General features: G+C 39.8%; 1 protein-coding gene across 1 annotated transcript; it reads left to right on the forward strand.

Moving 5' to 3' along the window:
• The first annotated feature begins 537 nt into the window (after nucleotides 1-537).
• Nucleotides 538-6,877, forward strand: vbp1 (von Hippel-Lindau binding protein 1). Its single transcript, XM_005747944.2, has 6 exons — nucleotides 538-715; nucleotides 2,392-2,516; nucleotides 2,775-2,841; nucleotides 4,319-4,417; nucleotides 4,571-4,709; nucleotides 6,053-6,877. The coding sequence occupies exons 1-6, from the start codon at nucleotides 635-637 to the stop codon at nucleotides 6,127-6,129; spliced, it is 588 nt and encodes a 195-aa protein (XP_005748001.1). The 5' UTR covers nucleotides 538-634; the 3' UTR covers nucleotides 6,130-6,877.
• The last annotated feature ends 7,345 nt before the right edge of the window (nucleotides 6,878-14,222 follow it).

Consider the following 14,222-nt stretch of genomic DNA (forward strand, 5'->3'; position numbering starts at 1 on the left):
CGGCAGCTGAGCATTGGCAGTCCATGTGTGTCTTTGTTTCCTTCCTTTTTTGCCTTATTTATTTGAGAATAAAAGGAGTACCCTGAAAATAATTCTGCATTAGATGGCTGCTTTTCTTATTCTAACCGGATGAGCCCATGAAGCTGATTGCTTCAGCCCTGAACCTTCCTCCCTTCAAAACAATTCCACTGGAAATGGTCTGGTTGAAGGGCTGGATTGAAAATAAATGAAAAAGCAGCCAATTTCCAGAGAATAACTCAGAAAGCCTTGAAAACTGTTGCTCAAGAGCACTTTAAAAATTAGAAGAAAGTCTGTTTCCTTGGAAGTAATATATAGAGAAATGGGGGATGACTACACTTTTTTCACAGTACCGTAATTGTTTTGTTTAGTTGGTTGAATTTATATGTGTCTTGAATGCTGTAGCCATGTTACTAACACTATTATAAATCATCAATAATGTATCATTATTATGTGTGAGAATAAAAGGTTCTTGATTCAAAAATACTCGGTGAGCCTTTTGTGTTACTCCAGTTGCAGCCTGCGACCACTAGAAGCAACAGAGTCTTGTTTCCCCGCTTAAGACGGTTGTACGCATGCTCGTACGTCAGGAAGGAAGGAGTATCCTCTCTCCAAGATGGCAGCGATCATAGACAACAGCAATGCCGTAGGGGCGACAAAGAGAAAGCACCTCGGTATCCCAGAAGCGGTTTTTGTGGTGGGTAAACCCGGACATTTCTCGCTGTGTCGCTGGTTTGACTTGTTATTACTCCGCTGAAGACACACTTGTAGCTGTAGCTTCCGGTGTGCGGGTGCAGCATGCTGGCTAACAGCTAAGCTAACAGATAATCCTGCTGTGTGTGCAGGCTGGGCGGCAGCTCGTTTCCATCTATGGACATCACTGCATTATTGTCACTATGCCTCGTTTCCTCTTTAGGTCCGTTCATCCAGCCACACATCAGTCTAACTGGAGGCTGCTTTGGTGACATTAGCCTCATCCGTGCATAATCAGGCAGTAAGATGAGCACAATTAGATTTAAAGTGTATAGTGAATACGTCCGAACATGTATGAGCTACTGCTCTCAGGTGTCCTGTCTCCTGACAGTTGCAAATACAGCAGAAAGTTAAGCGTCACGTGATCTGCAGGTTATTTTTCTCCTTCAGGATGGGCATTACATCACAGGGCCCACTGCCGTGTCTTCAACGTGTTTGTTTCATGAGGTCAGCAGTTCAAAGCTCCACCGAAACTAGAAAATATTGATCTTCATTTACTTAGAAGCACCTTAGGTGATTAGTTTTCAGTAATTCATCACTTATTTCACTGCTAATCTTCACTCATGTATGTCCTTTGGCCTTTGCTGAGCAAATACAGACAATTAAAACTAGAGTTGGTCTGTCGATTACAGGTTGAGTCACACATATACCTACATGCATGTGCATGTCAGAGCACAGTGCAGTTTAATGTAGTCTCCATCTCCACCTGTCAGCCACCACGTCCAGCTTTGCTTCCTGGATGTGTAATCTCTCTGTTTCTGCTCCCTCTATCCTTCACTCACCTGTAAGGAGCACATGTACATTTCTAACCGGCTATCAAAAGATGAACATCAGATTCACAGATATTATAAATGTGATTTTAAAATGTGATTGTTTCAGATTTTTATGGTGGAAACAGTTTGAGCTGTTGCAAGTCCCAACAGATCTTTGACAATAAAAGCCTCGTCAAGAAATGAAGTGTTTCTGACCAGTAAGAGTCTAAGAGGCCTTTAATTTGAAAGACATGGTACTATGAGATCTTTAAGATACATGGGGCCCGATTATTAAACATCTTGATAGTGTAATAAAGTAATTTCTAAAGTTATAATGTTGTTCTTTCTGTAGAGTTGCCTGTTATTTGTCCTCATTGACGTCCAAATCACCAGCTATTCCATAACGTACAATGTTTTTTGTTACAGAAGAGTTGATGTCATAAGTTTCTTAACATTAACTTACTGAAAACGTGGCACGAAGATGCCGTTCGAAAAATTTATTCTGAAATGATTCTGCAATTTGTAGACTGTTGAGCCTCTGCCTGTATTTAACCCTGAGGAAATCTGCCTCTCCAAAATGCTTCTTTTATACCCAATCTTGTGACTGACGTGTTGCCAGTTAACCTAATTAGTTGGAAAACTTTCTTTCTAGTACCACTATTGTTGCCCTCATCCCAACTGTTTTGGAATTGAGGTAGTACATAATCTCTCCAGCGTGTGCTGGTGCCCAAATCACCTCGCTAATGAGGCATCCCAATCTGATGCCTAAACCAGCTCAACTATTTGCTTTCTGGTTCATTGTTATAGTTTAGTTCATTGTTAGTTAATCTTGCTTAATGCTTTCTTTCTCTCTTGCCTGGATTTTCAGGAGGATGTCGACTCTTTTATGAAGCAACCCGGCAATGAGACGGCGGACGCGGTGCTGAGGAGGCTGGACGAACAGTACCAGAAATATAAATACATGGAGCTCAACCTGTCTCAGAAGAAACTCAGGTGACACCAGTGAAGGAACACTTAACCTTGTTGTTATTGGCTTATACAGAGTTTGACAGAGGTCATTAGAGTTTGGTGCTAATATGGGACATCATCAGCTGGTGGACATAATTTCTGAGTGATAATCAAAGATTTGGACAGATATTAAAGACATTTAGTGAGCTATTTAAAGGAGAGCATCAGCAGAATTTAGAAGAATAGGGACACACTCCACACATGCTTCATAATAACATCCAAATCACATCTCTTTGCTCGCAGGTTGAAAAACCAGATCCCTCAAATCAGACAAACGCTAGAAATCCTACGACACATGCAGAAGAAGAAGGTGCGTACGGTTGTTGTGAACCAACTTTAAAATGTTACCATTGTGTGACACCAGTGTAATTATGTGTTGAGCCTGTTATAATTTGACTTGATGTTAAGTGAATCAAACAAATAATGGTTTGAATTCATTTATAGGGATGCCTGTCAGGTCAAAGGTTATTTCTGTAGCACATTTTAAACAACCTCAGTTGACCAAAGTGCTGTACAATTTATACGAAATGTACACTGTATACAACAGTCGCAAAATCAACAATAAGTATACACAGAAAAAATCTAAAACAAGTAAATTAGACTGCATTTGCATGATTAAAGACGTAGTACTCTGCTCAACTAGACCCAAAAGCAAGTGAGAACAAATAGTTTTTTAAAAATGATGGGCAGCTAAAAGTTCTGTATCCACTGAGACTCTTAAAGCAACTGGATACTGAAATCGACTGGAAGCCGGTTTAAGGCGGCCAGTACAGGTGTAATGTGATCGATCAAAGTGAGCTGCTGCATTTTGTACAGCTTGTTTGATCAGAGCTAACATATAAGAGTTACAACAGTACAACAGACCTACATAGCTGTAGGTTATCTGCAAAGCAATGAATAGAGATGTGGAAATGAAATTGTGGAAACCTCAAACAAAGCACAATATTGTGCAGAGTACGCAAGAAAACTGTCGCTGCTGAAGGTGGAAACCACAAACATGTTTCATCACTTCATGCAAAATCATACTATTGAGTACAGACATGTTACAAAGAAGGAGATACTATATATAAACAAATGGCTCAACCAAGTGTTGCTAACTGCTCTCCATATGAAAAAGGCAGAGGAAGCAGTGGCTGGAAATGACTGATGTTGTAACTTTGTGGAAAAGCAGAGCTTTAAGCAGCTGGTGAAAACGCTTGATCCAAGTCAAAAAGTCCCATGTAGAAAGTATTTTTAGCTTTACTGTGTGACAATGTTGAGCAGCTGCTGGAAATATTACACGGCTAAGTTACTTTAATTATTGTTAAACTAAAGATTGAAGCAATCATACTGCACTTTACATCCTTACATCACACATCAGCTCTACTGTTTACAAATGATCCAACGTGGTATTGATTATGTAAATTTCAAAGCCAAAATCTTAGCTGTTTCAAACATGACTTCATCAGTTCAAAAATTATGTAATTCAGTGTATAAAAATGTATCTTGTTAAAAAAAATAATACTGTTTTTTTTTTTTTAAAAGGACCAATCTGCACATATTTTATTACACTTGGTTAAATAATGAGCCAATTACTTAATATTTTATCACATTATCAATCAGGCCACTTAACACAGAAATAACTAAATCTTTTAGTGTTTGTCTGACTAAACCACAGAGACTTCTTCATTTAACTGTGAGATTGTCGAGTTCAAAGCGGCGGTGATGCTTGAAGGTCGGCCAAAGTTAAAATGTGTGGCAGAGAAATTGATAATGAAGCACCTTTAACCAGGTTTGCTTTCCTTCAGGAAACCACAGAGCCAATGGAGACACACTTCCTGTTGGCTGACAATGTTTACTGCAAGGCGTCAGTGCCACCCACTGACAAAGTCTGCCTATGGTTAGGGGTAAGTATTCTCAGTGAGCATTTTATTTCAAGGATAAAGCCAAAAAGTAATGAATCAAAAAGGGCTGTCTTGTGGACCTTATTCATAGAAGAGTTAATTAGATGAAGCTCAGCGTTTCCCTTTTTTTCCCACCCTGACGTTTTCTCCTCACAGGCAAACGTCATGTTAGAGTACGACATCGATGAAGCTCAGGCTCTGCTAGAGAAGAACCTCTCCACGGCGTCTCGCAACCTGGAGACGCTCGAGGAGGATCTGGACTTCCTGCGAGACCAGTTCACCACCACTGAAGTCAGTATCCTTCCGCAGCGTAGCCCGCCCAGGCGGAGGTTACACCACTGATGGCACTGACAAAGCTCTCTGAAGCAAATATGGTTCACTTTTCAGTGAAAAACAGCGACATCTAGTGGCCAAACTACTGGTTTTCCATTTGTGTGAGTGGAGGGCATGACCTCACACTGTACTGCTGGTGTTGTTTCAGTGCAGCTTATTACACACAGGATTTCAGTTGTTATTTGGAAATGACCTAATGAGTATAAATGATTCACTGTTTAGAAGAAAAAGCATCGATTCTTGAGGTGCATTCACCATAAAGTGAAAGTAAGTTGCCTCTGTCAGCTTTCACTTAAAAAATAATGTCCAGACTTAAGACGGAGTGTAACAAACAAATCAACCCAGAGGTAATCACCAGAGCGGCAAAGATAATTGAATAAACAGCTTAGGCTGCTCAGGCATGAGGCACTGCTCTCCGGTGTTTTTTAGACCAGACGATTCATTGAGTAACTTGTTTGAGTGATAAACCAATGATTTAAAAAAGGAAAAGAAATATTGGTTGATAAGAAACACAGCATGAAGTGGACCATGATAGATGATAAACTGCAGTTTTGCCCATTAAAAACTGAAAATAACCTTCAAGAGGATCCTTTAAGGGAGTAAACCCATATGAATCGTTCCCTGGAAGTCCCTGCTGGTCACCAGCATGACTTCACTGGGTTCACTGATTTCTCTATCAAACTTTAATGAGAGGATAATGAGAGCTGGGTCTCTGGTTATGACCTTCAGTACACTTGAAGGAAGATCATCAGCTCATGAGTGTGACTGGAAGCTCCAGCTGTGTGAGTCAGACCAAAAACATGTATCCGGTTATTCGAGGTCTAACAGAAGTGTACAACACGACTGTTTACTGCTACTTGTAGTGATGGAAAACCCTGTTTGGTGCTGGGCCAGTCCCAGAGTCACAGCCTCTGAGACACAATCATAGTGAGCCTGTGCGTCTGGACGTTCCTGATGTTGCACTGTAAAGTGCACGGCCGACAGACGTTTAGATCTGCATCTCTGCAGACTTCGCCAAAGGCAATCAGCCACAGTTCATAGAGTGGAAGTTAAACGCCGTTATAGAGGAGGACGCCTGCGATAAATATTACAAAATAATATTGTTCAAAATGAGCAACCAACCAAGCGGTAATAATTACATGAAGTCGAATGAGGGCAAGATGTACTCCTCAGTTTACAGTCGACCTGACACAGCAGGTAAGCGTGACAATGTTTTGTAATGTTGGTTAACTATTTCACGACTCCAGATCAGAACATCAATCCAGACGAGCCCTCTGTTGCTCCTTAACTCGCTGCTCCCTCCAGATATGGCGCGAGTCTACAACTGGGACGTGAAGAGAAGGAGCAAAGAAAACCTCCTCAAATCAGCAGACAAGTCTTAATATCGACAGGACGGCGTCCACACCACCTTCTGCTGAATATCTCTCCTTAGTCAGTACTAAAAAGAAAAAAAACTTTAAAAAAAACAAACCCCGTCCCCCAGACTCACATGTATGTTCACCCCGGAGCTCGGCGCATAGAGGGCGTGTTGGAAATCTTTCCTCGAGCTGCGGCTTTGAGTTGATTTCTGTGCCCTCTATGCAGCCAGCCTCCAACTTCCACCAGTACTGTTTTCTGTTGATTTGTTACTTTTTAAAGTATTTTTTCAAGTAAAAACTAACAAAAGCAACGAGGCAATTTTTGTATTCTTTTTAAAGATTTGAGTATGTTCCTGTCGTTTTATTTGATTGTTTTTGGCAGATTGTGAGCGAGGGCTCTCTCACGTCATCTTCTCTTTGCATTTTCCCTCCTTACTGACCGGACTCTCCTGTTTTTTAGTTATTCTTTTTTGTTCCTCCTTCAGCAACATCCACGTGCAGGACTTTAAGTTTCTAAAACCACGCTGTGAGTAGAATAAAGCTCTAAGAAAACCATCATCTCCACAGGAGACGAACAACACAATAAAGTTAGTTTGGACTGTAGTCCTGCTTCACACCCACCACTGCTCCTCCTCCGTCCTTTGACCTTCCACACTCACCCATCTCCTCCTTTTTACCACTGTTCTGTCTGTATTTATTTGTCTCTCACTGTATTCATTAAACGATGAATGAAGTAAAAGGAGAACACTTGGGCAAAGAGATGAGACCTTGACCTGGTGCTGTGTGTATTTTTTCAGCAGACAAAGAAAGTGTGTAAATAAGTGCAGTGAAACATGTACGGAGGCCAGCAGGAAGCGATGCAGGGAAACAAATGAGTGTCTGCGTCTATTATAGTGAGCTGCTTCTGTTAAAAGAAGCTTCAGGTAGACAATAGCTGCTTAAATAATAGAGCTCTTTTTAAATGGGGCTCATGTTGAATATGCGATAAACCTATAAGAAAGAACTCGAACAAAAACTAGTTGAAAATTGAGTTTTATGGATTTTTAGTGTGTTCACACTTCCTGCATTGATATACCAGCATAAGTAGCCCCTCCCCCAAAATAATGTAGCATCTGCGCTGAAGCACAAGATTTAATGGAAAGGAAACAGGGCTGATAACATGCAGTCTGCTTACAACAAAAATATTTCACGTCACTGTTGGAATAAATAAGTTCTCACATAAATTGTTTACACTTCTCGAAGTACAGGACTGAGAGCAGTAGATGGTGGACGAAACCACAATGAGATACATGAGGGAGTCTTTGTTTTCTGTCTGTAGATAAACCAGTAGTTTACACTGCTGTATACCAGTGCATAGTCTTTCAGCCTCATCCACGAGACAAGGCAGGTAAGGCTTTCCAAGTTCCAAAATTATTTACCTCAGATGAATGAAAACAGATGACACGTTACATGGTGTAATCACAAATAGTCTATTAAAGTATTTAACAACTAAGAACTCTTCGCTCCCTCTATAGGCGTTGAGAGGTAGATGCTGCTAAATTAAATACACTTTATAAATGCAGATGTCTCAGCAGGTTGCTGGTCTGGAGCATTATTCCTGACAATGAAACGCGTCAATAATCTTTAAAAAAAGCAAATGTTGCTGCCCATCAGTCTGGTAAAGCTTTTAAGGCCAATTCCAAACTGTTTGAAGTTCATCATTCTGCAGTGAGAAAGGTTATTCACAAATGCAAAACATTAAAGAGTTGCCACAATCATTCAGGAGTGGACATCCGTGCAGTTTCACCTCAAAGTTAGAACGTGCAATGCTCAGAGAAACTGCAGAAAACACCAGCCCTACATCTCAGTCTCTAAATTTCATGACAGCACAATTAGAAAAAGACTGACAGAGAATGGCTTGTTTGGAAGGGTCTTCTCTCTGAAAAGAAGCAGCACACCTGCTAGTGGACAGATGAGCCCAAGGTGGAGCTGTCTGGCTCTAAAGCACAGCTACATGTCAGTCAACCGTGAACTTTTGTGTACAAAGTGTTCGAGAGTCAAATGTGAGGCCATCCGTCTAACTGAGCGATGCAACACGGCAATGATCCCGAGCACAGCAGCAAACAGATGAATGCCTGCAAACCTCAATGGACTGAAGCAGCAGTGCAAAGAAGAGTGGGCTAAAACTCCCACAATGATGTGAGACACAGACAAAGTCATACTTCAAGTTACTGCTACCAAAGGTGGTTTTACTACTGTATCAAAGGGTTCATGTAGTATATCACACTGATTAGGTTTTGTGACATAAACGATGATATGCCGTGTTAATCTTAAGACCTCAATGTTTTTTAATGTCCTGATATATTATTTTTTAGAATTAAAAGATGGTGTGTTTTGTTTTTAAGACTGTAGTTTCATAAGTGCACAGATACACTGAAGGGGTTAAACCAGTTTTTCACTGATTTGTATCGACGTCATCGCCATCGATTATATGTTGCTGACAGAAATCAGTTACCATCCTCATCCTTGTAGTAAAAAAAGAAAACATTGTAGAAAGATCTGACTTTTAAGTGTAACCGTTCAAACCCTGTAAAATTTCTTGTTGCTTTTCTTTGCTATTGCCCTCCTGCACTGGCTTCACTTTTCACCTCTTTTATGCTTCTATATATTGTCTGTGTACAACACAGGTTCTGTCCTTGCAATACGAGGTTGAAAACAACAAGGTTGCAACAAAATGACAGTGGAGATAAAAAGCTTTCAGCCCCTGTAAGGCTACAGCCGTGGTGACATCAGTGTTTTGTATTCAGTGTGAAAGCAGCCTCAGTGAAACCAAAGCCAAAGATCCTGGCAGAAAACGGTGCAGTGTTTCCTCTTGGATAAGAGCCCTAAAGGAGATTGCTTTGCTGTCAGCATGAACCTACTTTCCATCATATGAAAGACATCTCACAAAATACTTTCCCTTGATCACTTCACAGGTCCTGAGGTGACTTTGTCGGCACCCTTGAATGTTTCTTTTTGTTTCCTGCCGAGTCAAGATTCAGAGCCTTTCAAGGCCGAGGAGGTTTTTCTGTAAGGGGGGAAAGGACCAGTTGACAGAGTGTATCTTTTGAGATCAGCAAGTTCACGTGACTTTCTGTGGAGTGTGTGTCGGAGCCGGAAAAGGAAAGTAAATTACTTCACTCACAGGCTGCAGGTCAAACTAGCACTGAAACATTAAAAAACACTTCCAGACCACAAGAGCCTTGTGGACTTCTAGGAAAGAAGAGGCTACTAACATAAAGCCTGTGTTACTGCTTATTTCACACACTAGCGTATGTTTTACCGGAAAATGACTTCTCTTTGGGAGTAATGACTAAAATTGAACGTGCCTTTTTGGTCTTTATTACACTTTTTTGTCCTTCTATTGAAAAGAAACAGTTTTAGAGATAAAGAGCGTGGATGCTCTTTTCAGCTGTAAGCCTACAATAACCTTCAACATTTAGAAAGTCTCACATGTTAAAAGACCACAAATGTGGAGCATGAAAAAGAAATTACAGTAGATTTCACACTTTCTGCAAGTTAAGAATGAAAAAAATGATTTTTATTGTAAAAGGTTTTGTCCAGCATAGGAAGTGAGAAAAATTTGTCCACCCAGGAGGGTTTGGTTGTATTTTTGAAGACATATTGATTAAACTGGACAGTGAAGATGATCTTAAAGGGTTCCCCCATAAAGACTGGAAACAGGATGGTCCGAGTTGGTAAGAAGAGGGTGTGTTTTGTCACCAAGTCCTTGCTTCCAAAAATTTATTCTGGCTCAGCCAACAGACAGCTGGCAGTGGTTTCATCTAGCTTCTCTTTAAACTCTCAGCTTAGGAGAAAATATGCACACCTCCCAAAGTGTTTTAATGCTGTAAGACAGGCGTATCAAAGTCAGGCCAAATTTAATCTTAAGCGGTCCAGACAGCTAAAACTATGTCTAATAAGTTTACTGGGAAGAAGTTCAGCTGTACATTAAATATAATAAACCACCTATTTATAAAACTGATTGTGAACAGCATGAAGCTTCTTAAGAAAAATGTGCACAGCTTCAAAAATGCATCACAGTTGTTCCACAGTTATAACGCTGCTGTAGTAAAAGTCAGTCCCACTCTTTTGGCTTAATTGTAGAAAAAGTGCAGGCAGCTCTTACCCAGACTTTGTCCTATAATTACAAAATATAAAATTTATTTTATTTTGCAAAATAACTTGTGCTGTGAATCTACAGAAAACCGTAATAAAATTCAATAGTATATAGTGAAAAAACTGGATGTTTTTTGTTATATAACAGAATAGTGTTTTTTCTTCAATAAGAACTGCAAAACTGAGGAAAATACAGCTAAAAGTCCAAAATGTATGCTCTCTCTCGTTTTTCTTTCTTTCTTTGGAAATTTTCACAAAGCTTGGGCTCTTTTTGGCTCCCAGGCTATCAGACATTATTCAGTAAAGCCCAGCAACATTTGTATTATATATAATTGATTTAATTGACATGTTTCAGCTTCATGAAGATCATCGTGAGAGTATAAGACAAACTGTGCTGGAGCTGTAACCTGCAGACTTTATGCTCTTCTTCATGTGGAAGTAGATGAAAACCTGTACTCTGTCTCTCCAGTCATGCCGGTCTAAAAGCTAGACAGCATCTGCTGACGAAGCTTTCGGCACCCATGAGGAGGAGCAGCACACACAGGAGACTAAAACCCACGAAAACCTTCTAAACTGTCGACTCAATGAAATCCTCTTGGGAACTTTGAGCATAATACAACACAAACTCTCGTAGAGGATACAAAGGCAGAGCGATACATGTTTTGAAATGACAAGTAGCGGGCGCATCTAGTACACGCAGAGCCTCCACAAAAAAATACATACAAGCAAAGCACAGCGGCCAGTGCCACGCTAATTTTGTGTCCGATGTGAAAGGGCCTTTACTCTGTAAAGAGTAAAGGTCTTAATGATGATGTAATAACATAAGAGTAGACCCCACATACCAACACAAATCCCTAATGAGGACACACATCTCTAAGATCTTTCTCTTAGTAGAAGAGAAAAGATCTGCGAACTGGAATCAGATGATCATGGCAAGAGTGCAAGAACCAATATGTGGGAACGATAGAAAGGCAGACTTGGACTACTGGGAACCAGTTTTCTACAAGAACCGGTTCTCAATTCCAGTCCCTAATGATTCAGCAAGGCAGAGGAAGGAAACACTTCTTAAAGCGGTTGTGAGATGAAACATTTCAAAAACAGGAGGACATCAGGGAGAGAGCGCTCAGGCGTTTTTTATTATTCCTGTAAGGACTTTTCTGAAGATCGATCTTTTCCGTCTGGCGACAGCATTTCACTCACTTCAATGAGGAATAATGCAGTGTGTATAGCTGTGGAAATGGGTTATTATAATTAGAATAGTTTCTCATAAACTCTCAAAACATGTACATCACTTTTCAAAGCTTTCAGAGGAGTGTTTTGCTTTGACTCGAAATTATTACTCTAATAGGACAACTCAGTGTAAAATCCCCCTTAACGATACATTCATGTAAAAATAAAATGACAGACACAAAACTCTTTGGAAACACTTAAAAAGAAGGCATACAATGTGAGAAAATGAAGACATATACTTATCCTCACTGGCCGACAGAGGACTGTAATGCTCATTCATTTAAAAAACAAAAGAAAAAGAATAATCAGTGCTGTGATCATAGCAGGAATGTATATCTGGTTACAGACAACCAGAGTAAAACATTTAATCAAACCATAAGTTTCCTACATCTACAGCAGCATCCTAGTTACACAGAAGAGACAGAGAGGAAAAAAAGGGAAATTTTTAAAAATGATATATAGATATCTACATGTACACCAAACAATCCAGGTTCTTTAGATGAATATTTTAAGGTACATTTAATTGCTAAGAACCCTATAACCGTCTATATGTTCCTTCTCCGTGTTTAAAATGGCTTTAATTACACTCATATACACTCACCAGCCACTTTATTGGGTACACCTCCCTAGTTTTAATTCTTCGTGGCATAGATTCAACAAGGTGCTGGAAACAGTACTCAGAGATTTTGGTTCATATTAACATGACAGCATCACACAGTTGCTGCAGATTTGTCGTCTGCAAATCCATAATGAGAATCTCCCGTTCCACCACATCCCAAAGGAGCTCTGTTGGGCTGAAATCTGGAGACTATGGAGGCCATTTGAGTGCCGTGAACTCATTGAAATGTTCAAGAAACCAGTTTGAGATGATCTGATCTTTGTGACATGCTGTGTTATCCTGTTGGAAGCAGCCATCAGAAGAGATGGTCGTGGTCAGTAACAGTATTCAGGTGGGCCGTGGTGTTCCATCCCCCCTACTACTACTTCCCTCTGTTAATACTATCCATAACTATCCATATGCATATAGTGCTGCAGAACTGTGTCCCCCCCCCCAGCATGTTTGCACTGAGTAGGAGATGCTCTGTATCTCATTGTACAACTGTAAGAAAATATCCCCCACACCATTACACGACGACCAGTCTGAACCGTTAAAACAAGGCACGGTGGATCCATGCTTTCATGTCATTTATGGCAAATTGGGACCCTACCATACGGATCTCACAAAAGATATAAAGACTCATCAGACCAGGTAGCAGTTTTCGAATTTTCTATCATCTAACTTTGCCTGTGTGAATTGTAACCTTATCTTACTGTTCTTAGTCTACAAAAATGGCAGCCAGTGTGGTCTTCTGCTGCTGTACTCCACACTGATCATTTAAAGATGGTCTTCTGCATCCTTTGGTTGTACCGGGTGGTTTACTGTTGAATTCCTGTGAGCTCGAAGCAGTCTGTCCATTTTCCTCTGAGCTCTGACTTCAACAAGGCATTTTCACTCAAGCTCACTGGATATTTTCTCTGATGAGTGTGGCGGGGCGTGGCCTGCGGTGCCGTGCAGAGGAGGCGGACGCACCGCCACAATGAGAAAAAATCTCTATAAACTCAGTAGAGCAACAGAAATAATCAGATGGTCTACATGGCAGCAACAACTATGCCATGTTCAAAGTCAAATTAACTTTCTCTCCCATTCTCATAGTGCACACTAAAGGCAGTCTAACATGTAACTCCAACCCTATGTTGGGATCAGATATCTTTATTTTATTAACACACTCAGTTTATACTTTAGCAGGTTGTCTTGACCATGTCTACACACCTAAAATGCATTGCATTTTTGCAACACAATTGGCTGGTTAAATATTTTCATTAACGGGTATCTGAACAAGTGTACCTAACAAAGTGACTGGTGTGGGTATGTAGGTCAGGGTAAGCAGAGTATTATATTTAGTCCAGTGCTGATTTCTGCAGAACATGACATATAAATGGCTAGAAAGTTGCCTGCTGATTTTCTCTACTCACTGTTTTGTTTGTTGTCTGGTATTTTAAAAAAAAAACTGTAATAGTGTAAAATAATAATATTAATTCAAGAGTAAAATTACTTTAAAAGCAATCGGGTTTTTTTGCAGAATATGTTCAGTCAAAGGACCGATGAGGCTAGCAGCTGTTAGCTTAGCTTAGCAGTCAAAATAGGGTGAAAGCTAGTCTCTGTGCAAAACGTTAACATCTTATTTCTCGCTTAAGTTGTACAAAAATGTGCAGAAATAAAAATTTGTTATTGTAGTTAGGTCAGTATTTCCATTCATGGCAAAGTAGCTGTACCTCTGGTCTTAATGATGATGTAATTATTTACTATTTAAGCCTTTTAAAGAAATTTACTAAAGGTATCCCTTAAAAATAAATATAACATAAGGCAGACAGCTGTGATTTAATCATTCAAGTAACCCACAAATACTGAATTTTGCATCAAGATTAAAATTATAGTAAAATTGGGCTAAATGTGGCTAAAACTTCACGCTCTTAAACCTCTAGGTCACAAATAAACATATTTTAACAACATTTTAATGATTATATATCCACATTCAAATTCAGACTGTTTGAAATATAGTCATTTGAGATCTCAAATGTTCCCCTTTGTTTTAAATCTACCCTCATGGCCATCTTATAAATAGTATAACTCAAGTAATCATGGCAGTGACATCCACTTGAAGCTTTGTGTTAAATTAAAAACAAAAGTTAGATATGATACACTTACCCAC

The sequence above is a fragment of the Pundamilia nyererei genome, unplaced genomic scaffold (genome assembly GCF_000239375.1).
Source record: "Pundamilia nyererei isolate P.nyererei 1_Seehausen unplaced genomic scaffold, PunNye1.0 scaffold00209, whole genome shotgun sequence".
Taxonomy (NCBI): Eukaryota; Metazoa; Chordata; class Actinopteri; order Cichliformes; family Cichlidae; genus Pundamilia; species Pundamilia nyererei.